At 35.3% G+C, this 27,183-nt stretch overlaps 1 protein-coding gene, 1 long non-coding RNA gene and 1 pseudogene across 3 annotated transcripts in view; all 3 read right to left on the bottom strand.

Moving 5' to 3' along the window:
• The window catches only part of LOC116306029 (uncharacterized), a 328,067-nt gene that overhangs the window by 282,472 nt on the left and 18,412 nt on the right, over positions 1–27,183 (bottom strand). The gene's annotated exons all lie outside the window — the stretch shown is intronic.
• LOC116307951 (short-chain collagen C4-like) lies at positions 5,539–8,774 on the bottom strand. The gene is made up of 6 exons (XM_089033734.1): positions 8,442–8,774; positions 8,148–8,343; positions 7,947–7,987; positions 6,413–6,475; positions 6,181–6,312; positions 5,539–6,090 (listed from the first exon to the last, which is right to left on the bottom strand). The coding sequence occupies exons 2-6, from the start codon at positions 8,327–8,329 to the stop codon at positions 5,615–5,617; spliced, it is 894 nt and encodes a 297-aa protein (XP_088889860.1). The 5' UTR covers positions 8,330–8,343; positions 8,442–8,774; the 3' UTR covers positions 5,539–5,614.
• On the bottom strand, positions 9,170–11,898 carry LOC116307952 (uncharacterized; annotated as a pseudogene). Its single transcript, XR_016120387.1, has 6 exons — positions 11,633–11,898; positions 11,285–11,325; positions 11,152–11,187; positions 10,945–10,980; positions 10,439–10,570; positions 9,170–10,350 (listed from the first exon to the last, which is right to left on the bottom strand). The product of XR_016120387.1 is annotated as an uncharacterized LOC116307952 (transcript).

Here is a 27,183-nt window from a genome sequence, read left to right as displayed (position 1 = left end):
GCTATTTGCCAGTCTATTTTCGTGGATATCTCCTCTACTTCTTCGGACAAATCCTCTGCCTCGCTGGATAGGCTTTCCAAATCGCTCTCCGCCGCGGTTGGCAGCTGTTTCTCCAGATCGCCTATTCGCTCCAGCAATTCTTCCTTTGCTTTTCCTAGGTCGTCCAAAACAATGGCAAAGGAATCCTGCACTTCTAGAAAATGCTTCTGCAAATCTGTCGTAGGTGGCTTCTCGGGTATTGCAACCTCTACGCCATTCTCTCGCTCTATCCTGCGTATTTTGGGAATACCCACACCATACTTCTTGGCTACCTTTTGTAGCCCCATACCATTCTTTCGGTCTTCCAAAAGGTCTGCAATCTCCTCTTGGGATAGTATCTTGGGTGTGGCCATATATGTAGGTAGATACGGAACATACCCTAAGTTCGTCCATGGAATACCCTATGGATCCATATGGTAGATACCTGTTTGTCCACAGATATAGCATGTATCTGTACATAGCTACGGGCATAGCTGGATACATGCTGGGAAAACAGCGGACAATACAAATACTTTTGGAAATCTTGGAAGGTCTCTACCGAGCGCAAAAGACAATACGGGAAGTTCGCATACCGGGCTACGTAGCGACTTTGGCACAACTACCACGGCGTCGATAGGGGACACGCACATCTTTTGGGGACACCAAAAAAAGGTAGTCGAAACATGGTTGTCGAGGCGCGGACAATCCATACACTCTTCTAGCATTCTAAGACACTCTTTGAAATAGTTTCCTTAACAAAGATTTAACCTTATTGTTAACATTCTGAGACACTTTTGAAATAGCATTTCTTGGGGCCCTTGCTACCATGGAGAGGCATTTCGCCTCCACCTACTTCCCTATGGACATTTCTGGTGCTTGCTACCAGCGCAGAGGACACAAAAAAATACTACTTTGTGCCTACCAGTAGAAAAGGTAGTCGAAACATGGTTGTCGAGGCGCGGACAATCCATACACTCTTCTAACTGCTGACCTCCGTTTGCGGTACAAAAATATCTGCCTACGGGTTTGGTACGGGTAAGGTGGACAAATCGGATATTTGCCTAAAAGTCCGTAGAGTTGGCTCGAATAATTCCCGAGGGGGCCGCCGTTACGTGGGGGCAGGTAATCCCCGGCGTATTCCGAATGGTGACCGCGAGTCCCCCTTACTGCTGCTGCATGAGTCCTGTCTTTTGAGAATTTTTTTGAATATCAAATGTAATCTAGCTGTACATCTAGGAAATAGTATCAGTATAAAATGCTAGATAAATTTTATAATGAATTGCGTAATGAAAACGACTACGTAAAACGACTATCCCAAATTATATTAGAATAAGGAGAGACAATGTGGATGTAGATGGACAATAATGTTTTTTATTTACTCTGCATTTTTAAACGCATCTTGTGCATTCATTAGTAAACGGAACTGCATACTAGTTAGTAAATTATAAACGTATCCTTTTACATTCAGGGAGTTACTAAATCAATGACCTCCGATTTTGCACGTGTATGGTATTTTTATTTTTATTTTTATAAAAACGCAATAATTTTCTCTTTTGTGAAATCTATAAATTAGGTTTAAAGGTTCCAAGAAGGCTTAATTCGACCTACACTAGGTTATTTCAGTGTGCCATGCTTATCGGTATTTGATAGTCAACACTGCTAGTTATCATGGAGTTCCAAAACCAGTATGTCAAAGTAGCTGGAATATGCCTGATGCCAAGGTTGCATACTAAACGGGTTTAGGAATATCAAAAGAAGTAGAACCACGGAAATATTTTTATTCGCATTCGTTTTGTGGAGGTATACCATCAGGGTCAATGGGGAACAGTGTGTGATGGTAGATGGGGCATGGATGATGCCAAGGTTGCTTGTCGTCAGCTTGGTTTTAGCAAAACTGTAGGACATTCGTATTGGGGACAAGGGACGGGTAAGATATGGCTGTATTGGATGCGTTGTTCAGGCTCAGAGTCCTCACTTGGAAGCTGTTCTCATAATGCATGGGGAAGCGTTTCCTCTTGGTGCAATGGTCACACATACGATGCTGGCGTTGTGTGCGTTTGTTTTCGTATGGTCATAATATCAAGCAATACTTAATAACACTACTGCTTCCTCTATTGATCCTGCGAGTTGTTTTTCACCAGCGTCGGATGCTGTGTCAACGGTAACAGAGACAGTCGAACCTTTCAATGAAATTGGTGCAACAACTATATATATTGCGTGAGGCAAATCTTCTTCCTTATTTCTATCTTCAAGTGTCAGCTGCTATAAATTCTTTGCAACACCTCCGACTTTTAATCTTGGAGAGGGGAGCAACAAAGACTTTCTATTAAGAATAACTCATTAGCTGTTTATCTATGGGTCACCAGTCCATTAAATTAAGTCATATGGTTGCAAGTTGTAAAAATATTAAATCAAGAATCTTGGATAGTCTAGAGCTCTTGGAAAGTCTGGAGCTCTTTAGCAAATTACCTTCGTGTAATATAAAAACGCTTATTCGAGCTATGACCTATATCAACAAATTGTGAACAAAAGAATCCTAATGTAGAATCTGGCAAAGACGTTTTTTTGTCCCACTGCCGAAGGTGCCTAGCGAGGTATCGATTATAGGGAGGGGGAATTATTCGTATTTGTTCTTTTGATTCGTAATTACGGCCAATTATTACTATTTTCATGAGGGAATAAAAGTTTAGAAAAGAAAGGAAAAATCCGTGTTGAATTCTGGTAACAGTAGTTAATGAAGCTTAGCAAGCTTATTAGAGAAGCTATACTTGGTCAAAAATTGAGATAGTCACGTGTCACTTTCTCTAACGTGGGTTAATTTTTTTCCAGGCAGGTTAATGCAGGGTGCTTCCCCAAATTTTCCTAGTCCAATGGTACAGTGTTTGTTCCAACATAAACAATGTTCCAGCCAAACGCAAGTTTAACTACCTAAGTAATTACTTCTGCTAGCAATTCCGCTATACATCAATGTCCACTCCAGACGATTCAGGCACTCTGATCAAAGAGCTTCAAGATCAACCTAAATGACATCAAGTCTGTGATAGCTCATCTATTTTCGGAAGATATAGCGTAAGATAACATGTGTCTACCCTCGTGCCCATCATTTCTGCGAATTTTTGCCAATTTTATTTGACGGGTTACCTGTGGTAGCGTTTTACAATATGGCCGACAGTGCGATTAGAAATATAATAACGAATATTCTAGTTCAGGGACCTTCTCTGACTTTTTACAGTATATATGTTTATGTTAAAATTTAAATCTCTTAAACAAATATAGTCGTTACGAGGTTTATGTTTACAAACTATCAAAATTAAATCATTTTAAATAATTAATTTTTATGTGAATGGAAATAATTAATTTTAAATCCAAACAAACCTGGATCTATTATTATTTAAAGAAAGCACATTTATATATGAATCATTGTTTGAGGTCGTTACTTTGTTGATCACCGTCGAGATTGGTAGGATCAAGTTTGGTTGCAAGTTTTTTGAAATTGTTTCACAGTTTTTCGATTCGCTGACCCTCACACCCCCCGAGTTCCGCTTTTCGATCTCCCGCTAAATGATCGATATTACTTCGCCAACACTATTTCGTGTACATAATCAGTGATTTAGCCAATATATGAACCAATTATCTGTTGTTTTTAACGCCCTTTAACGACGTCAAACTCACTCTCTTCTCAGGCTTATCAAAACTGATTGTATTTGATTCAATCGAAACACAGGTATTCTGATCTAATAAAAACCTTGTGATATGAATTATATTTAAGAGAGGATGTCAGCAAAAATCGAACATACGCCGGCAACAGTCGAAAAATCGAATTTGCTCATATTTTAGTATTAGGAAGACCTTGATGCGATATAAACCGTGGTATACTTCATTTGCCAAAATATCGCTTTATTTCCGAGAAAAACGAGGAAAACCAATTTGTGCATAATTGACCCTCTGAGAGAGCCAAAATATCATCCAACTTCGAGTGCCTCGCGTGCCTTGACAAAAATATGTATGGACTTGAGTATTGAAAAACTTTTTTTAACATTGTCTTGGTTTTAAATCTGTGAAATTTTATTATTTTCCAATAAATCTATGTTGGCGAAAAATTTTTTATTACCAAGTTACTTTGATAAGTCATCAAATATAAAGAACTTTCAAAAAATATTTAAACCATGTGCTATATAAAATAAATCGTCGATATTTAGAATTTGAGAAGTTAAAACAATGTTCTAATCGTGAGTAAAGTGATTGTTTTGGGTATTTTGATCTGCGACGAGTAATAAGGGTTTAAAGTTGGAGAAAATTGCTCTACTTTACGAATACGTTTAATGGTGACTGTTCTAAAAATCGTTTATCAGCCAGCGATATACGGATTTTACTTTCATATTTTATTTTTTTAAAGCGTAATGATTGATAATGACTGTATATTAATATCCTTTATGGTCCAATAAAGCCTACTTCTAAAGAAGCTAGAACGTATAAGGATATTTTCAGTAGAATTCGTCTTTGTCAATACGAACGTGACATGTAAAGGTGTGACGCGGTAGCATCAAAGGCCACACCCACTTCTTTTAGAATGCCGCGCGTTCACGAACTTTGGGTAACGCAACGCTGTTGTTGTTAGTAAAAGCACTTGACTCTGAAAAAATGCTCCTTTATTGTGGATAATTTTAATTTTATTAATCCATCTTTTCAAACTATGTAGTTTTATAGTATTTCAAGCTAGTAGTTTGCATTTTTTTAAATATTTTGCTCTTTAAGGAAATATTTTAAATTTATTTGATCGTACCGAACGGCCGCTTTTTCTTCGAAATTTCTCCAATTTTAAATCTCCATTACTCGTCGCAGAACAAAATACCCAAAACAATCACTTTACTCACGATTAGAACATTGTTTTAACTTCTCAAATTCTAAATATCGACGATTTATTTTATATAGCACATGGTTTAAATATTTTTTGAAAGTTCTTTATATTTGATGACTTATCAAAGTAACTTGGTAATAAAAAATTTTTCGCCAACATAGATTTATTGGAAAATAATAAAATTTCACAGATTTAAAACCAAGACAATGTTAAAAAAAGTTTTTCAATACTCAAGTCCATACATATTTTTGTCAAGGCACGCGAGGCACTCGAAGTTGGATGATATTTTGGCTCTCTCAGAGGGTCAATTATGCACAAATTGGTTTTCCTCGTTTTTCTCGGAAATAAAGCCATATTTCTAAAAACGAAGTATACCACGATTTGTTTTGGCTATATGTCTACCTTATACTTGAATATAAGCGAAATCGATTTTTTGACTGTTGCCAGAAAATTTCGATTTTGTTTGATTTTTGCTGACATCTACTCTTAATCCAATGTCACCAGTTATAAAAATACCTAACTCCTAGCGGACAATAACAATGTTTGTTAATGGAACATTTAAAGCATTTTTTGTTTAATATCAAAATTAAATGTACCACGAAGAACGGTAAAATGAAAAATGATTGCAAGGCAATAAATTTTTTTTTATCGATTGCTTTTAATCGATATGATTATTAGCTTTTATAGATTACATTAATCAATATTACTTTATGGATATTATGCCAAGAATTATGCAGTTTATTTGGTGCATACTACGCATGTCAGTTCACGACCTTCAACATATGGATGACAAGGCAGAGAACCACACTTTCCTTCTACGTGATACAACAGAGCACCATTGAAATTGCCGTGGCTTCCCGGTACAGTTTCTGTATCCTGATCAACACAAATGAAATCGGATTTTACGTAACCATAATGCTGAGCCATCAGGTATCCATGGTACTCCCGTGTCCATCCCGCAGGACACTCGTAAATTGCAGGGATCATCATCTTGACGCTTCGTGTTGTAACGTAACACACAGCGCACGGGGCATCGTGATCATGAAGATTTTTTGTGTTAAATGGGCTGTTACTGCTAACCTGGTATTCTGTACCGTACATGTATGCACCGTCTGCGTCACTAGCTTTATACCTTCCATATTTTGGGGTCTCAGGAAGACACACGTAATTAGCACCTCCACCTGTATGAGTATATTCTTCTCCTCCAATACGTCCTAGCAGTCACACCAATTAGTTATAATTCGTTGGATTGAAATGTTCAACGCTTGCTAAAGTAAATCATAATGGTGTATTCTTTACTTTACCTTTGTAAACAAGAGTAGCATTGTAATGGCAGGTGGTTCTTCCCCATCGTACGTACTGTACTCCACCACTCTTGGGTCCTGGAGGACCTTTTACACCTTGCTGCCCTTGCTCTCCTTTCAAACCTGGAGGACCTGAAGAAATCCCTCTTTTTAATATAATGTTGTAATATTTTAATCTAATTCACCAAGTTATTTGAAGAGAACATAGTTTCATGATAAGTTAATGACTTACCTGTCAGTCCTGGAGAGCCATCCCTCCCATCACGACCATCTTTACCGTCACGACCATCTCTACCTTTCAATCAAAAAATAAGTGTTTCTTTATTCAACTGCCCTTCCAGGAAAACTCCATAAACACAGTCCGACTTTTAGGCCTAACTCTTTGCAGGGCCATATTTATTCTGCCGGACTACTATATATATTGAAAACGTTATCAACATATATAACAACTATCGTCGTTATCATTATGAAACCAATTGACGCATTCAAGACAAAATACTTAATCTTTTTTAAAATTAGATTATTTCAATATTGAAATCAATACAACATATTCATATTCATATCCAAATTAATATTATTATTTATAATAATTATAATGATCTTTATCGTTTGTTACTTATATGTATTTATTAACGTATATAAACTATCATCGTTATCATTATTCCATTATTAATCTGTATTTATCATCAGTAATAATGTAACTACTATAAATCTCGCATTCGGATTGGTTGGGAGCGCGTGCTTTATGAGAGCACGCAGCAAGCACGCGCCGTTTGCATTTCATAAAAGAAATAAAAAATTTGCTTCATGTGCTGTGTTGAGTTATAATCATAAACCACTTGGGGATTGGCAGAACACTGCTCTCGTGTTCTGCCAACCCCCGCGCGCTTTATAACTGCACACAGCACGCGCGCGCGTTTTCTATTTCTTCAATATGTCCCTGTATTAATGAAATATTGTGAGTGATAATAATAATAATAGTAATAATAATAATATGATGATAATATGATGATGATGATGATGATGATGATAATGATATCTATTGCTACAGTGCAATTACTATAACCGGTTAGACAAGAGAATCAATTAAAATGTAGAATGAAAACAATACATTCGAGCTTTGTGTAGACGAGCCAATCAGAAACCTACACTGCACAAAAATGGTATTTTGACCCTGTTGTTACGTGTAAAGAACTAGATAGCCATTGTCATTTTCTCGTGGGAATAAAAAGATATGTTGAAAGGCTATTGTGTTTTCTGCTGCTTTCTGGTTGGCTCCATTATCCAAAGTTGGAATGTATTATTTTCATTCTACAATTTGATTGGTTCTCGCTTTCTAAGTGGACCCTGTTATAGTAGTCGCACTGTAAATTATAAATTATTAATATCGATAGGTTATTATTTTTCTTAACAACAATTTATTATTATTTAATAGCATTATCATTTTGATTATTATTGTCTTTATGTTTTTTTTAAGATCATGATCATTATTATATCATTATTATGATCATATTATATCACGATTTCTTTATAATTTTTTTGACGAAACGTACGCATTCGTTGTTAATATTATTTATTTATTTACTTTTTATTTTTATCCATCCAATCAGTAATCATCGAATAATTTTAATATTTATTGCAGGAGAAGTTATCTAAACAGTTAGTTGGGCAACTGTAATTCACTACTGACATAATAAGAACGATAATATTCCCTCCGCCAGCGGCTTTTAGAAGAAACGCTTAACCTTGTCTGATTGCAGACTCACCTCGTAGTAGTAGTGTTCTCTTTGATTCAAGATCAATGATTCTGAAACAAAATTATACAACTTAGGTACTATCATTACATTTAATCAGGGAGATCTCTCTCGAACGTTATTTTAATGCGATGCTTTTGGGGTTTTTTTAGATAAAGGCTAATAACACTAGCTAGATTGTTATTAGATTTTCCTATATTCTTAAGCACGCACCTTTTCTCGAGATTTTTCAAAAGGTTAATCACATCAGACAGTGTCGTTGGTGTTTGCGTTGGATCAACAACCTTTTTCTTCGCATTTTGTTGCTGCACATCAGTTGTTTGTACAGCAGCACAAAACATAAGACTTACTGCTATAAGTTTACACCACATATCACTGAAAAACGATACAGACATTCTGATCAAAAGCCCTGTAAGAACAAAGAAGATTTTTGAAAGTAATTGTCGTTAATTCTCGTAAACCTGCAGGCGAAAACCAATGAAGGAGGATAAAGATTACGTTTCTTACCTGCCTTTGAAATAATACTGTGGTCTTAATCAATTCCTGTTCCGTCACAAGTTCGAAAAAATTTCTTTCTCGTAAAGAAAGACGTATATTGTTCGATATTGAGGCTGCATGTAACTCTAACTGATATTTGATCGCTTCACTATTTAAGCGACATAATCAGTGAATTGGCCAATATTAACATACTATCTGTTGTTTTAAAGTTACTTTAACGAGGTTGTTATGAAACTGGCACATACTCAAATACCCTTGTACCATTCTGCATAGCAAATGTTTTGACTTTTGAAGCTTAACGAAAAATATATAAATTGACCGAAACACAGATATTCTGATCTAGCAAGCTTGTGATATACATTAATTTTATTAAAAGGTCAATAGTTGTGACAATATGTAGCATATAGAGTACCAAGCCCCAAGCCCAACGCTTCTTCGAGATATCTCAACCAAATATGTGGGAATGCGAAGTCGAAATTTGTTTGCGAAGCACCGGTGGCCTAGCAGTGAGAGCGCTCAAGTCTCATCAAAACGACCCGGGCTCAAGTCCGGCTGGGCTCGTTGTCCCATGTGAGTAGAGATGAGTGTTGGTTCTCTCCAGTCTTCAGGGGTTTTTCTCCCTCCACAAAAATAAATTCCAAAATTTCAATTCGATCATGGAACGAGGACCACAGGTTTGTTGATTAGCCACTGGCTATAAAGTGCTATCCTCGTAAAAACGACAAACAACGGAAATGTTGCATTACGTCCACCTATTCTTAAGGTATTTTTATTTAAAACTTCAAACTGATATGCACTATGAAGAACAGCACGAGAAATAAACCATGAAACAAGGGAAATTGTGTCCTAAGTGCTGCTCACCACGTGATATCCTCTCCAAAAAAATTTGCAGCTTCTTATTTAATTAGTCAGTATCCAGTATACTTCGAAGAATATTCAAAAACAATGAAACTTTAATGAACTGCTAATATTTATGATTGCTAAATTCTAGATCTACTACTGACATTCGTATATAAAACTGGCGCTTAATTTAGAATTACTTAAAATATAATCCATGCATAGATCGGACTACTTTTTGTTATACTCTTAGCCTTTAAAAAATCTATACTATCATCTAAGTACAATTGGTAAATCTTCACTTGATTTCTTCACTTAGAGTTTATCATTATTCGTCTTTTGTTGTCATAGAATTTTTGTTAGGGTGCACTTAATTTGGAGTCAAGCTCTGTTGTCCGCTTGATGACTTGTTATTCGACTCTTGGAGAAATAGCAGACAAAAATATATTTAAAATTAAAAAATATGGACGTGGTTGTTTTAGATTTTTGGACTTTTTTAATTAATCGATATGATCATTAGCATTCCTAGATTGAAGTTAATATCTATGATTATTACTTTTATTTCACTTGGAATACTTAGCCCAACTAAAAGATAATACAGTTTATTTGGTACACACTGCGCATGTCAGTTCACGACCCTCAACATATGGAAGACAAGGAAGAGAGCCACACCTTCCTTCCACACAATACAACAGGGCACCATCAAGGTTGGCATGGGTTCCTGGTACAGCTTCTGCATCTTCATCAACACAAATGAATTCAAATGGATGTTGGTGACCGTGATACGCCGTCATGAGGTATCCATTGTACTCTGGCGTCCATCCCGCGGGACACTCGTAAGTCGCAGGGATCATCATCTTGACACTTCGTGTTGTAACGTAACACACAGCACACGGAGCCTCGTGGTCATGAAGATTACTTGTGGTGAATGGGTTGAACTCGCTGACCTCGTATTCTGCACCGTATATGTTACCACCGCTCTGGAAACCATCTTTGTACCTTCCATATTTGGGGGTCTCAGGGAGACACACGTAATTAGCACCTCCACCTTTATTATCATAGTATTCTCCTCCGATGCGACCTAGAAATCACGGCAAGATTTTATCATTGTGTTGGCTAAATTGTTTAATAACTGCAAAGGTCACCGAAAGGTTTAAACTTCACTTTACCTTTGTAAACAAGAGTAGCATTGTAAGGGCACATAGTTCTCCCTCATCGTACGTACTGTACTCCACCACTCTTGGGTCCTGGTGGACCTCTCACACCTTGATGTCCTGGCTCTCCTTTCAAACCTGGTGGACCTGGAGGAAGAAAATTCAAGAAAATTTTCTGTAATTAAAACATCTCTTATTACATGGAAACATAGCTTTAAGCAATAGACATGCAGACTTATTCGTAGTTGAACTCTATGAAATATTTTTTATCTTTTACTTGAGTTACGTATATAATCTTCAAATAGTTATGTCCTCACTCTATAATCCGATATAAGCACCTAAAATATTTTTTAAATTTTCATCTTTTCTAAAGAAATTATGTATTTAACTTTTTGTACGGAGTAAAAAAAAATCGATTGCTCTACGGACTCATCCATATTTGGCAGCCTTCGGAATTATTGTCATCCAATACTATTTCCAATTTGGGCATGTAATCCTTTATTCGACGCTTTTTTACTGACCTGGTAAACCATCACGTCCATCGCGTCCATCTTTGCCTAAGAAAAATGGTTTTTTTTTTCAAATTGAAACAGTTATATTCTACTTCTCATATTGCTGAATGCACGTGTTTTCGATATCATGAAAAGCGTTTTTAGGGCGTGCACAGCGTATAGACCCGTGCAGTGTGCGTGCGCAACATCATTGAAAGTTGAAGATTCAATGCCCACCTGGTTTTCCTGGGGGCCCATCGCGACCGTCTCTACCTAGAGTACGAAAACCACCCTTTAGTTTTACTGGCCTTCTCCCAAACAAATTATCACAAATATGAAGTAGACATTCAAGTCAGTATTTTCAACTTACCTCGAAGCAACAAAGAACGTTTTGATTCAATCTTAATAATTCTGAAATGCAATGAAATGAGCCATATGTTGCTTAGCCGACCTCAGTGCAATAGATATTGCGATAGATATTCTTCAAAGCTAAAGATTTTGATCTAAATTTTGGACTTATAAAGACTAAAAGCACCCTTTTATAATTTTTAGTTCATATTTAATAGGTTGCGCGATGGATTGCCTGCCGTGTTAAACCAGTGAACACTGAACTATGCCAGCAAAAATATCAGATTTTAGGGCCTATGAGGTGCAAGGAATCCATAATAAATTTTCTTTAACCGTAAAGTATTTCGAATTGTCTTTTTTAAGGCGATACCTTTTTTCGAGATTCATCAACATGTTAACCACATCAGACAGAGTTGTTGGTGTTTTAGTTGGATCGGCAGCCTTTTTTCTCACATTTTGTTGCTGCAGATCAGTCATTTGTGCAACACAGAACATAACAAGACCCATTGCTACAAGAAGTGCAGCTGTACACCCCATTCTTCTACCAAGCGATATTCTGAAAAGATCTTGAAAGAAATGAGAAATACACAGAGAGGAGATCAACAAACCTGTTAGGAAAATTCTTCGTAGACTTCTGATAAGCACAGGGGACTAAAGAGGACCTAGACATCACGTAATTAAATGGCGCAGGGTTAACCACTTGGCATTCAATTGAAAAACCACATAGATTAATGATATGATGAAGTAAACAGCAGTGTGCGAAGTAAGGAAATGTTTAATAAATTTTATTAAGCTTAGCGAAGAAAAAATTGCATTATTCGCTAAGATTTTTTTAAGGAAAACCTAATAGAGCATTGATCACTCGTATTTAATAAGATTGGTAATGACACATTCAACCTTAAGCTGCCGATACACGCTGCAATTTTTTCTCACGCTGGCAATGCAATTTCAATTTTTCCGTTGCATTGCCAGCGCGAGACACGGCTTTGACGGCAAAGATGTCTTGCAACGCAAAAATTGTTACAGAAAATCAAAAAGTTTGAACTTTTCTCTGCAACATTTTCGGAATTGCACGCCTAAAAATAGCGAAAACTGGAAATCGCAGCGTCTATCACCCATGTAATTACTCGCAATGCAATAATACTATTCAGACTAGCCAATCAGGATTTATACTGATTTTTACCCAGGAGTTTATTTCAAACCCTTTTGATATGGTAGACGTTGCAATTTTTCGCTGCAACAAAAATGTGAAATTGCGTTGCCAGCGCGAGAAAAAATTGCAGCGTGTATCAGCAGGCAGCTTTCCATGCATATTTATAGCAGGCATCTAATTATTTTAATGGATCGAATAACAGTGAATTTTGAATTTGGTTTTGATGCGAAAACCCTTATGTGCAAGTTTATTGGTGTCGTTTCATTTCCATCAACAGTTTCGAACTGAGTACCTAGTGTGGTTGACCATCAAATTGATGCTAACATCTGCTTCTGTCATGATGTTGAAAGAATAGCCAAAACTACATTAATCAATTTTGACAACAGTTTTTAGTTTCAGACGACTGGGAACCTGGCCGCAGTTGAAATCATTGTATTTGTAAGGTGATCCTAAATAAGGCCGCTTTTACCACATTTTTTTCCAACAAAAATTAAGTTTTTAGATAGTAATAGCTTTTCTTAATTATTATATACATATATTTTTTGATATATCTTAATATAGCTATAGTAGTCGTAAAGCGCTTTGAGAATTGGTTGTAAAAAGCAGAATTATCCATCCCATCCATTCATCCATTTTAACAATCGTCATACATCATCTATTCCTCCATGAAGACCTAACCGAAGATATAGAAACGTCGCATTGTTCTCGTGCCTCAACCTCTCGACTTAAAGAAACGCATTTTCCCATCCCATGCATGTTTTTAAATTTTAATCTATGAACTCCTTTCAACAGCCAACCTTGATTCCTTACATTTTATCTCCATATGCATTCATACTGCCATCTATTCATCGCATTCCGCGTCAACCCCATCAGCTTTTTTTTTTCTCGTCTCTAATGCATGTTCATTCCGTCTTTACGCAGGGACCTGACTGGCATACTCAGCTGATCTTAGTGCTGACCTGTATCGTCCACACCCACAGAGGTAAGCAAGGCACACTAGGTAACCATGCACTTCCTACGTAATACAATGGAACTCCGAGATTTGAGTTCAAAACCAAAACCCGGACCCCATTCTCAATAGACCTTATTCGTGGTGTGATAATATTTTCCCAATTCAGCGTTACAAACCTCCAGAGGATTCATTTTCTTTTGTTTTTACTTTTCGAAAAATTCATGAGTATCCCAAAGGATACGAAAGGAATAACGATGATATCCCGACGAGTAGCAAAACAATAGCTGTTCATTCCCCTAGAGGTTTGTCGCGTTCAATTGGGAAAACATTGTCACACCACGAATAAGGTCTATTGATTTTAGTGAAATATTCCCCAACCCCCCTCAGAAACCCGTTGAAAGATCGATACTGGAAATCCGTTTTGACTATTCCTATACGCAAATAAGCTGTTTAGCATACATACATACAAACAGAAAATATATTTAAAAAATACATACATTTCCTGTTTTTTGTTTTTTGTTTTAGTTTCAGGAGATATTTGATGACAAAATCTAGGATTTTACTTCCAGATGTGCTGGGCACCGAGTATCCTAACACTTCCCTCTAAACCAGGTACCGTAAGATGACAATTGCGTTGACCTCCTTTATTGGTACTACCCCCTGGAGCTGAAACACACCCAACGGATGGTGAACGCTTCAGTCATAAGGTAAGCCTTGATACTTCTCCATTCGACCCGCGTGACACTGCGCGGCACTCGTAAGGAGCCTGCATCTTGAAACTTCTTGCACTCCTTACGAGCTTGGCTAACATTCATACACTGGCTACCCACTGTGATGACAGGGTTTTCTATTTGATTTTAACTATTATTGAAATTTACGGCTTTCCTGTCTCGTCTTGTGCTGGACACTTTTGTTGTGTATTTTTGACATTACCCTACCCCTCCCGACTTAGCAAATGCTTTTCCAAACTTGATTCGTGGTTCAAATATTTACTTTGTTTAACGCCACGCGGGGTATAAGGTCCGGCAATAGATTAATTTAATAAGGTTATCACTGTTATGAGTTTGGCTTAAGTGAAGATTTGTATTCTTAAAGCCCTCGATCGTTATGTGTTCAGTAATGATTTTGTAATTCCTAGTAAAATGAGTTAATTTATGCTGCTCTGTTAATTTCCGCAGGTAGTTGGCATGATGGATAACAGTATAAAAGACGAAGAAATAAAGGAAAGAGAAGAAAAATGTAAGGGAATCGAAAAGAAAGGAAAACAAGACTGAAAAAAAGTGTAAAAATGGAAGGAACACTAACAAGTAAACGATATATTCTAAAATATATTTTTAAAATGTGATAGGAAAATGGAAAATACGGAGAAAGGAAAAAAACAAAGAAAGATTTACGAAGATCGTAGTTAAAACTAGTGAAAAGATAGAGAAAAGTAATTAAAAAAGAAAGAAATGAAAAAGCGTTGACGTTTGAAACGATGAAAAAGATAGAATGGTGAAGAAATAGGAAAATATATCTAGAACATAGGAAGAGAGGACAAGGAAAAGATGTGAATAACAGACAAAAAGAATGAAGGGAAGGAAAATATAACATGCACAAAACAATTTAAAAAAGATAAAAAGATATGCAAACATGAAGGTTAGAAAATAAATACAGTTTAGTGGTGTTGAAAATGAGAAATATAGGTCATATAAAGAAACATTTGATTGTAAAAATGTGAAATTAAATGCATTTTCTGAGCTTTATCATACAATAAAGATATTTTAAAAATATTAAAGACTTTTAGTCATTAGTTCATCTCTCTCCTATTTGCCCCAATGCATTCCCAACTACACCCCTCTCCCCATGTGAAGGAATTACCGCTGGCCATAAGGCCAGACACAAGACCGCTGACCGGCTCAGAATGAGGTCAGCCATATTGGAAAACAACACTGAAACGATATTGGACTTTATAAGCCACATTCACACGTTATTCTTGTAAGTTCGTTATTACTATATACTTTTATTACATTGTAATATTGATTAGCAACATGGTATTCGATCAGAGTAATACATTTGGCGATATATTCATATGTAATTTACGGCTTTATGCTATTCTACTCTCTTATGTATTCGTAGGTCTTTTTCATCGTTGTTTGTACAAATAAAGACAGATAAAACATCGAGGAGCGTATTTCTTCACCATGCAATGCACACACCCTAAACACCCTTCTTCTCAATACACCTCTCAATTGAAGCACCCCCCGATACACATACCCAACTGATAACGATCTCCAGATAACTATTAAAATTACCGAGAGCGAGGCTAAAAAAAAAAAGTAAAAGAGAAGGAATAGAGTGCAAACAATATAACCGTGAAACTTTAGTAATACTAAATAGCACAATTTCATTCAAATTCCATTGTTTTCTATCGTTTTCTATTTTGTACTATTTAGTAATTAGTGTTTCACGGATTAATTGTTTGCACTCTACCACACATTCTTACGAGAAAAATTGGTGTGATTCAGTTCTTTTGTATTTTCTTGTCCTGCTCATTTTATAGGGTAATTGTGACAGTGACTGTACAATGATCCATCAACACCTTGACCGTCAACAATGCAATCAAAATAAGACATTAATTTATGTGCTAGATTCTTTGAGGCTTGCTTCTCTTTGTTTCAAGAGAAAAAAGAAATGAAAGGAATTAATGATTCTCGAGAAAACGACGTGACTAAAACACGGAACCGACGGCGAATAATACACTCAACAACTAAAACTAACAACACATTTTTAAAGTATTAGATTCTTTGGGACTCGCGGCCTTTAGCTTCCTTTTCTCTCCATACCAAAAACAAACATTGCACGGGTTTCGATTATAATCACACAAAAGTGACGTCATATATTTGATTGCTTTGGGCGCTGTTCGTTTTAGTCACGTGATATTCCCTTGGGCGGTTGTTTTATTCTACGTTTGACAACACCTATTCAAACTGAAATATTTATGCGCATAACTTATCAACCAAACGGTCTGTGTTGTTTTGAGTTCATGACAAACGATTCCAACAAAGCCAACATTTTACCGGCAACATTTTGCCAACCAACATTTGAACCAATATTTGAACAAACATTTGAACCAACATTTGACTCAACATCTAGCTACCGTTTTTAGGTAACATTTTGACCCAACCGTGACAAGCGATCCGCACAAATGTTGGCTAAATTTTGGGTTTAATGTTTGGACCGTTGTCATGGATTTTACTCTAAGAAGCGAACTCAAAACAGGCGCGCGCAAAGGGAAGAAGCAACAAGATTTAATAAAGCTCATATAGTTTGAAGTGTAATAAAAAAATATTAACGCTGCATGCGTCTTGAAATCTTTGTTTATTCATTGTCTCTGGGCGAACTTTATTCTTAGTCAGGTGTCTCAATAATAAAGTGATTTTCAACTGTCGTTTTATTTTTTCTCGTTTTCTGTTTTGATGGGTGTCCAACAATAAAGAGACAGAGAGAACACATCAGACAATAAAGATTTAAAAGTCTTTTATTATGAACTTCTTTATTGAATAAAACACCTTAAATGAAATCAACTCATCCCCACCAAATTATAGGTTTTGTGATAAAAACAATAAAAAACGGACCTAAAAATCACAAAATTTGTGATCACGTGACAAGTCACGTGTCTAATTTGCATATTATCATTTTTTGCCTAAAATAGGCATTTTATTGGGGTTTTATGATTCGTACAGTCCTAACATAGCCTCTTCTCTTTCTTTCCTACATTTTGGGCAAAAAATAATGACCAAAAACCGCTAAATGTTCGTTATTTTTTCGCCAAAAATTCCATTTTCCAGCGGGATCCCTGTGTAAAATGCTAGTACCAGTCCCTGTGCATGTCACCTCTTCATTTGCCGCACGCTGCTGTTAGTCTTGGATGTGTTTCAACGGGTGCAAATCACGATGGTTCTTTTGGCTGAAATCGTACAAGAACAAAGATCGTTATTAGCTCGTGCTCGACCTAACAGAGATAAAAGTACATGAGACCTATAAAAGGTAAGAGTTATTTCGTTTTTTCTGCGTTTTCTTTCGTTTTCTTGTATTTTTGACCAGTTTAAAAGTTTTGAATGTTCGACTCACCGGCTTTGTCCGCCATAACACGTGTTAATTTTGAACCCTGAAAATTCCACTTTTTCTGCAAGAAACAATGAAACATGTTATAAAAAAACAGTTTTAGAAAGTTTTGAACCATTTCCATGCTTAACAATCGGTTATTTTGAGTTTTCTATATATTTTGAAACTTACATGAAATTTGGCTCGTGGTACTTTCAACCTCCCATCCCAAATATTAGAACAACCAAAATCCTAAACAGTGTCCTAATAAATTTATCTTATTTTGCTTTGCAGTTATAAAATTTTATATTTTATAAAAAACTCTTCATAAGACTGTACTCAAGATGGCTGTTGATAACTGACATCCGAGCCTGATAGCCATACTGCACCTTGCCTCTAACCAATAATATATCACACCAACCAACAACCAGTATCAATGCTGTAAAGATGGATTAACTGCACTAAAACAAGAAATAGAAAGACTTTGATGACAATATGAACTCACCTTGTTAATTTATGAGTATTGACCTAATTAATGATGTGGTAACCTGGTGATGACCCTGTGACTGTCATAAAAATATAGACTCGCCTTGTTGCTGAATGAATATTGAAGTGAATATCAAGAAGATAATTGAACTGGTAACCTGGTGATGACACTGTGACCTTCATAACAATATGGACCCACCTTGTTGCTATAGGAGTATTGACCTCTGAGTACTGACCTGATTATCAAGGTGTTTAACCCATTATGGTAACCCTGTGGTAAAGGGTGTTGATCCTAGATGAGTCCTTTACACTGTTAAAATACAAAGAACAGAACATTGCTGATTATCAGGTAATTTTTTAAGTTTGCTAGAACTGGTACTCAATTATCTAATTCCGTAGGGTTAGCTTTGATTTTGTGTAATAGAACAGAATATAGAATATTCCTCTTTCCCAGTGAAAGTCCATAGAATTTGTGCTTGCGATGAACATTTGCATTATGGTATCATTTACAGAATGACCTACACTCTTTCTTTCGTTCAATTAAATATCACCAATAATATTACTATTCTCATGAGGAAATACAAATTGGAAAAAAAAAAAAAAAAAAATGCAAAGCATCTTGGTAGTGGAAGTCATAGCTACAGTATATATGTAAAAAGATATAACTAGCTAAAAACTACAGTATATATGATAGAGTGATAGCGCATACTGTGGCTTTCAAATTTTGCAAACTACACATTGAAATTTGGTTTTTCATTGCCACCAATCAAAGTTGATCAGTTGGTACATTTATGTTTTTGACTGGTAGCAGTGAAAAACCAATTTCACAACAAGCCATTGGAATATCTGAGTTTGACTTGTTTCTAAGCAGATATATGTGTTTTTGTTTCATCAGCTCACCAGACATTAGTCAAGTGTCAGCAAATTGTCATATGATGCTATCAAGTTCTGCCTAGTCAATGTGATGCCAAGTAAGTTTAACTATATTTTGTAATTGTAATTATATAGAAAGTACCAAACGTATAGTAGTATAATAGGCTAGAGTACAAACACTATAAGTGTGTAACATAAATACCGCTAAATACTGCTAAATTATGCTAATCCTATTGTTTTCTATTGTTTAATTAGCACTATTTACTACTAAATAGTGCAAAGTGTTGCACACTTTTAGTGCTTGTACTCTATAGCAGAGTACAGTACTGCACAATAAAGTTCTGTGTTTAGTACAGGCTCAAATATGTGTATCAAACCGTAAGGGAGGGTACAGTTTTTTATGTAATTATGGTTTCCCTCACTAAAGTGTATCTATCTATCTTATAGTAAAGTAGACTATAGCGGAGTACAGTAGAGTGAAGTCATTAAACCCGTGAAATAGATATTTGATTAATACACTTTAGTAGCCCCTGATTCCATTGTTTTCTTTTGTGTTTATTTGACTATTACACATTGACTATTATTTTTTATTTCACGGGTTAAATGCCTTCCCTCTATTGTACACTAAAGTTCAGTGTTTTGTACAATGACTGAAATATGTGTATCATACCTATAGTAGTATAGTATGGTATAGCGGAGTACAGTATTGTACATTTTAGTTGTATATTGAGTATGATGACTTAAATTATTTAGCAATTAGTCCTCAAGCATGAATGGGCTATGAGTCATAGGCCATTCTGCCTCAAGTACTCACTATTTTAGTCAAATCCAACTAGTTGGTCAAATATATAGATGCAAAGGATTAAATTTAGAATTAATTGTTTTTCAAAGCTTGCACTTTTTAACTTAAAGCCAACTAGTAGCTCATCCAATCAGAACACAGCATTGATGATAGACCATTAGTTGGATTTACTAAAGTAGTATAGTAAGGCACAGCAGAGCACAGTCCTGTACACTGAAGTCCTATGCTTAGTAAGTTTTTAAACATGTATCTCTGCCTTTTTCATCAGCTTACCTGATATTAGAGCAAGTGTCAGTCAATTGCCTCATGAAGCTGTCAAGCTTTGGTTGAGTCTGCATACAAGGGCAGTCAAGTAAGTTGAGCTATATGATGTCTTTGAATTATGTGAAATGTTTAACATGGTTGAACAAGTGCCATGCCATGCAATATCTAATGCATCAACCGTCACTTCTAGCACTTACTATTTAGTGAAATAACCTTTAAATAATTATTGTCCCTAAACAAATAGCATTTTCCCTTTTAACAGGTGGCTTACTGCTACAGTCAAGTGTCAATTGATTGTCTTGTGATGTTGTCAACCTCTTGTGGGCCATCCTACACATGGACAGACAAGTAAGTTAAACTATTACAATGAATACAATGTAGAGTGCACATTATAATTAAGTGAAAAACTTTGTAAGACATTGCACAAGTTTGAACAAATTAAAGTTCAGTAGACGTCAGTTGACTGTAGACTACAAAACTTTGCACTCATTTGTAAAATTTTGTTAGTTAACATCTTCAGATATATGGTATGCACTCTAAGCAGTTTCTCTATTTCCCTTGGTCACTATTTGTGGTTTTTCTGTGGTTAATTTCGCTGAGTGAAGATTGGTAGCTAGCCTTGAATCCCCAGGGGAGGGGGCTAGGTAGTAAATGACAAAAGCAAACTACAGGGCCTCTGTGTTTATCCCTTTGGCCATAATACTCAGTTAGTCAAATAAAGAGATCAAGAGTGCACAAGAAAAAATAGAGAGACTGGAGACACCTTAGAAGAGTACATTGCTTACTGCTTTTATGTTTCGGCAAGCTGCAAATACAAGACAGTATTTTGACCATCTTGCTCTATTTTTCCACAGTTACACCCAATCTGTCATATTCTGTTATACCAACCTGTTGTGCTGCAAAGCCTTGTCAGATGATGCAGCACCATCAAGATCCAGTCAATCAGTACAGAAGACAGTAATCACCCATTATGGATAAGGATATCATGCCATCAGATTGAGTAACATAGCTTATAGATTGAAACCTAGAGTTATCCAGAAATTTCACCATTCCAGATATAGATTTCAAAGAAAAAAAATAGAAATCTTTAGGGGATTTCAAAAAATATAGCATTTCAGAGAACTTTGAAAAATAAGATTTTCAAACATCATTTTACATAAAAGTCTAGGATTTCAAAAAAAAAAAAAAAAAAAAAGAGGAAAGAAAAGGTATTACCTAGGCCAGGGATAAAAGAATATATCTAGCATAAGATCAAAAGAAAAAAAAAGCTTTCTCAAAAGCAGTTCATGTGAATTATATAGCTTTATGCCTAGGCCTAGGAATTACTAAATATTAAAAAAAAAATTTGGCTAGAGGACTGGTAAGAAGCAGGACTCAAAATAGCAAAAACAATTGGTCAGGACAAGTAAATTTTGGCAGTTGATTTTCTTCTATTTTAGTTTCTAAATTTATACATGAACCGTCTTCATCAGTAAAATTGGGCTTCTATATTGTCCAATATTTTGAGTCCTGCAGTCAACTTTATTTCACAAGTACTTTTGTAGGAATGTTTTGTTCATGGTTTACAATCAAGACCATCTTGATTCCAAACTCTTTTCAGCACACTGCAATGACAGTAGGATTTTTTTAAATGTATTAATCAAAAACTACTCTCAGTTCCAACTTTTAAAAAGAGATTACCAAAATAATAATTAATAGAAAATATTTATTTAATAGGGAAAATATCATTAGGAATTTATTCACTTACTTTAAAATGAAGTCATTCATACTTCTAATACACTAAAATTTAATGCTATCATTACATATTACATAATCAGTGCACTTCATAACAAGTTTTTTGGTCACCAGTCCTCTAGCCTTGGATATTAGATATAGGAGAGTGTTTTACTAAAAAGCATTTAAAGCTTGTTACTTCCAAATCATCTAATTATTACTACTATATTATTTAAAACAGAACAAATTTTTGCAGTTAGTCAAGGGTTCTCAGTAAAAACAAATATTAAAACCAAAGTCATTTCTGCTTTGCTCAATTTTAATAAACTTGTTAACTAACATTGGCTGCTAGTTTAAAATATTGGTTCAACAGCTACTGAGAACCCTTCACTAGTCAGAAACACTCTCCTGTATCTAATAATTATTATCATTTATTATTTGTATACCAGAAAAATGAAATACACTTGATACCTCCCACGAGGTCCTGCCAGCACCTAACAGAAGCTGCCCCACCAGGCCAGGAAACCATTAAAGGCGGTACAACATTGCTGATTCTCGGCAGAGTCTAACCTTGAGGCCATGATCAGATGACTGCTCTGAAGTTGGAGGTTGTCGGTAAGGATACCGGGTGATGGCTCTCAGCAGATTTCGTGTGAGTGCGCTGATGGCATGGATGCCAGTCAATGTGAAGGTTAGTGCAATTAGGAGCAAAGATAATCATATCGTCCTATTCATGGGTGTGTACAGCAGTGATAACTTTGAGGCGGTGTGCTCAATAGACTTGCATAAGACACCATTCAGACTTTCATACAAGTAGATTATCAAGCTAAGAAGACTAGGAGTTTAATCAATTCTAGGTGACCTAATCTTGCGTGAATGATGTTCGGCTAGACTGATACACGAGGTTCTATCATAGGATTGTAATTTAATAAGTTTTTTCACCAGCAAAAGCAAGACCTCAATTTCTTTAAAAAGATATTATCAAAAAAGTTATTACAAGATAATATTAAAACAATCTTAAAATATTATTAAATATAAAATAAAAGCAAAAACAAGCAAAAAAAAGAAATTCTGAACATTACGATTCTTGATGTCTTTACAAGCAAAATGTATTGTTAACTGTAAAGAAGGTTTTAAAAAAGTGTCATGAAAAAACTTTCGAAAAAATCAAAAATTTAACCAATGAAAAAACAGCAAAATATTAAAGCAATTTTTAAACATCTCATTTTCGAAAAATCACAGAAACAAAATCAAAAATAAACTGCATATTTTTAGAAACTGAGGTCTTGATTAAACATTCATGGAGGACTATTACAAAATTAATTGAACAAAGGCAATTAATTAGTAATTAGTATATTTGAAATATTGACCCCAAAATGCAAGTGACTTAAAATTGACAGCAAATTGTTTGAATCATTTGGAAATCTTTTGTGCAAAATTAATTATAAAACATGTACAGTATCATTGATTAAAATATGTTAATTCAAAGACAAAGTGATTTTGCCAATTCCATGTCAACATAAGACACCTTGTGAAAAATGTCTAAAGCTCAAAACATTTACCATTTGGAATTTTGTCTTTATTGATCTGAATAAAAGCTGCAAAAAGTTTTGTGTAACACTCTTATTGATATTTATATATTTAACATTTAGACCAGAATAATTCAGCTGTGCAAAATCCTGAATAGACAAAAGTGCATACAATGAAATTGAAACCCAAAAAGGTTATGTAAAATGGAAAAAAAAATTAATAGAGAGGACAAGGTGAGCCATAAAAAAATGGCATTGAAACACCATACCTCACAACCAAGAAAGAAAATCTCTTGATAAATTGAAACTATCATTACAGGTAAAACCAAGAGTTGTTTTACCATGCCCAAAGCACTTGTATTATATGCACAAGCTGTCCAAAATTTTCAAACTATATTGAATCACATGAAGAGTTAAATCTGAAATTTTTTTGAATCAAATCTTGGCAAAAATTAGATCTTGTTTTGAGCTCCAATTTGATGAAATCATGATACATGTTGTTGAAAGTCATTACAACTAAAGTCACTTGCAATCATTTTGTATTGGTTTATTACGGCTTATTACAGTTTATTACTTCTGCCGAGAAGTTTTTGCTGGTGAAACAACTGAATCTTAGGTTAAATACAAGAAAGAGATAAAAAGTAAGATCAGATAAGGTTAAACTAAGGATTAAACAAAGGCTCTCCCTTTCCCTCAAATATTAAAGAGATAGGAATAAACTTCAAACTAATCTAAACAAACGACTTACTGGTATTAAACTACAGCTGAGTTTTTTCTTCAATAGATTGTTTAGAGTAGATTTTGTATGAATGACAACATATTCCATGTTGTAATAATTAAATGGGTCTCATTATCGGCATGAATTTCATCCACTGTGCCATACAAAATCTACTTGCATCAGCTGCCAACTCTTTTAAATAAGTGCATTCTTTTTCCCCCACTCATTATTTAATAGGCTGTTTGCATTATTGTATCTTGTACATGTTACTACAATCACCAAAATCTTATTCAGTTACTCATCGAGATAAGATAGAAAATTTGGGAAGTATTCTGGTAGTTGAAAATGATGGTGTAATGCAAACAGTCCATTTTATTGATTATGATAAGTGAATACAATCGGCATTTGGATCCCTAGGGACACATAAATTAAACATTAAAAAAATCAGATGCCCAGTCCCTAAGCAGTCTCTGAATTCATTAATACTTAATGGATTACATTATAGAACCAGTCCCTAAGAAGACTCTGAATGTATTAATACTTAATTGAATAAATTATAGACCTAGTCCCTTAGCAGACTGAATATATTAATACGTAATTGAATAAATTATAGGCCTAGTCCCTTAGCAGACTCTGAATACATTAATACTTAATTGAATAAATTATAGACCCAGTCCTTTAGTAGACTCTGAATATATTAATATTAATTGAATAAGATTATAGGTCTTAGTCCTTTAGGGAAACATAAATAGATTGTTCAAGGATAAAGAGTCCATGTTAGCTTTTCATATTAAATTACATGGTGGTAGTTTCCTTTTCGGGATAGACCAGCTCATTTTTCACAAGTTAGTAGCCTAGAAACTTTATTATTTTAGTCTTCGCAAACCAGTCTTGATAATCACATACACTTTATGGATGTCTGAATACCACCTTAAGTCTATTGATCACATCACTCTAAGATATACATCACTGTTGTGCAGTAAAACCTATGGGTAGTGGGGTGTGGTTATCTTAGAAGTCTCCTACTTGCACTAATCTTCACAGTAAAAAGGCTGGCTTGCCATCAAGGTACTCTCACGAGTCTGTAGGGGGTCAGAGTCTGATATCCTTATCAGCAGTCTCCTACATCAGAGCAGCCACCTGGTTGTGGTTTCATAAGATGGCTCTTGTCGGGACAGTAAGTACTGCCTGGTCCTGGTCTACCGGGGTAGTGAGACTTGGTGCTGGTGGGACCTCGGGGAGGTTTTTTTTGCAAGTCCAAAAAGGGTGTGGAGAGGGTAAAGATGGAATTCATTAAAAAACAAAGAAAATCCACTAATTCTAAAATCCAACTTTATTTTTTTATACAACGTAATTAATATATATAAGCAACTTCAACAAAAGAAAGATGAGTCAAATTTTAAAGACTCAAACTCCAATCTTACTCACCGAAATCTTCAAGTTCCTTCTTCTCTCAAATTTTTCAACAAAAATATTCTAAGTGCCATCCTTCCTCTAAAAAATTATATCGTTCCCCCAATAACAACAGTGTTTCCCCATTCCTCCAATAAGAATGATCCCCCATACACTCGAGTATCCCCTCCCCCCATACGAGTATCCCCTCCCCCCACTGACATACTCCCCTCCCCCATACCAGTATCCCCTCCCCCACACCAGTATCCCCTCCCCTACCCATGTAAGTTAAACCCAGTTGTAATTGACCATCAAAAACCTTATTTTTCAAGAAATGTTTCTTTCAGTTACAAGGGAAGCAGGGTATATTCAATTTGCCATAAATCTGTTTATTTTTGCATTTGATTTGAAGACCATGAAATCATAAATTGGTCAAGATTTGATTGTGTTTATTTCAGAACGCCAAAACATAGTGATACTACTTTGCGTAAAAAATTGTAATAGAAAACTAAGCATTGTCTATTGTCTATTGCAATGAATTTGCTTTAAGAGAAAAATAAACATTTTATTAAATTTAATGTTCAAAAAGACTAGAAATCCAGTCATTACTTTTTACTTGGCTTTCAAATTAAGTCATTATACTTTCAGAAAATGTATACTTTTTCATTAAGAAAAAATTGCCTGTTATGTTTGCTTATAATGTATAACCTAATGGAGTCCCATGTCATGTTAGTAATTTTGTATTCCTCTAATGTCGAGGTTTTCAGACCAAATGGGAAACATATGGGAAAAACACATATTCTAGTATAGGCATGGGTCAAAACTCAAAGGAATTCAATAAACATTTCAAATAAAATAACTCCTTAATTGTTTGGTCAATTACAACTGGGTTTAACTTTATATTTTTTATATAAACAAAAGACAAAGCATGCTTGTGTGTATTTGTAAGCAGTGATACAATCATTTGTTTGAGGCATGCCACAAAAACCTTTTCTGATAAATATTGGAATGGGGCACCATAATTGTGGAATTTACATTCATGATACCCAAAAATAACTACAAATCATGTGAAACCAAAACTTAGGCAGCTAACCTTGATTCCTTTTCCGCAGGGGCAAAACTCATTTATTTCTTTTTATTCTTCCTCCTGCATGACGTTGATCCAATATTAAGTCTTGACGTTGATCCAGTATTAAGCCTTGAGGTTTCCATATCTCTCAACCATATTTCATCTTTTAGTGCCCGATTTTGCCCAGTTTTTAATTTCGCAAGGATATGATAAAGCAGATGAGCACTGTCCTTTTATGCAGCTTAATCATACCTTTTGGCTTTTGAATACCACGCAACAGCAGATCTAAGGTTCTCCTTATTTTTCAGCTTGATCTCTTCAAAGATTTTAATTTTTTATTTATTCCTTGCAATGAAATTCTGCCAATTTATTAAACCTGATTTTCGTTTTTCCAAAACAACTGTACCTGCCATTGTTAAGTCACTTATAGCATGCCTCAAACAAGTTACACAAGTGGTAATGATGTGCATATGAATGCAACCCTCCCCTGATTCCAACATTTTATTTCTCCAAATTTGTAGAACAGCAGAAATTGTTTTGTTTGCTGGTATAGGTATTTCAATTATGGACAGCCATCTAATCTTTTTTACTCACATAAAATTTGCTCCCCCCCTCCCCACACACACACAAGTTCTATGTTAATGATTTCAGTTGTCTTATCGTTAGTTCTATTATAGAAGTCACGTTTCTTCCAAGGTAGTTACAAAAAAGAAAATAGGAACAGGAGAGCAAATGATCAAATTCTTACATCTTTTAATTTACTGAGATATTTTTATTCGTGCTAGAATATCTAACTAGTCGCTGCATATTGCAAGTGAAGTGCTGTGAGTAGGCATGATATCTGGGTATTTATGAGAGCTACATATTGTTTTTCTATTGCCAGC

The sequence above is a fragment of the Actinia tenebrosa genome, unplaced genomic scaffold (assembly GCF_029948245.1).
Source record: "Actinia tenebrosa isolate PJP-AT-01 unplaced genomic scaffold, QUT_ActTen_1.0 PGA_scaffold2__45_contigs__length_23673736, whole genome shotgun sequence".
Lineage (NCBI taxonomy): Eukaryota > Metazoa > Cnidaria > Anthozoa > Actiniaria > Actiniidae > Actinia > Actinia tenebrosa.
Note: the sequence above shows the minus strand (reverse complement) of the source record. Positions and strands in the feature narration are given on the sequence as shown.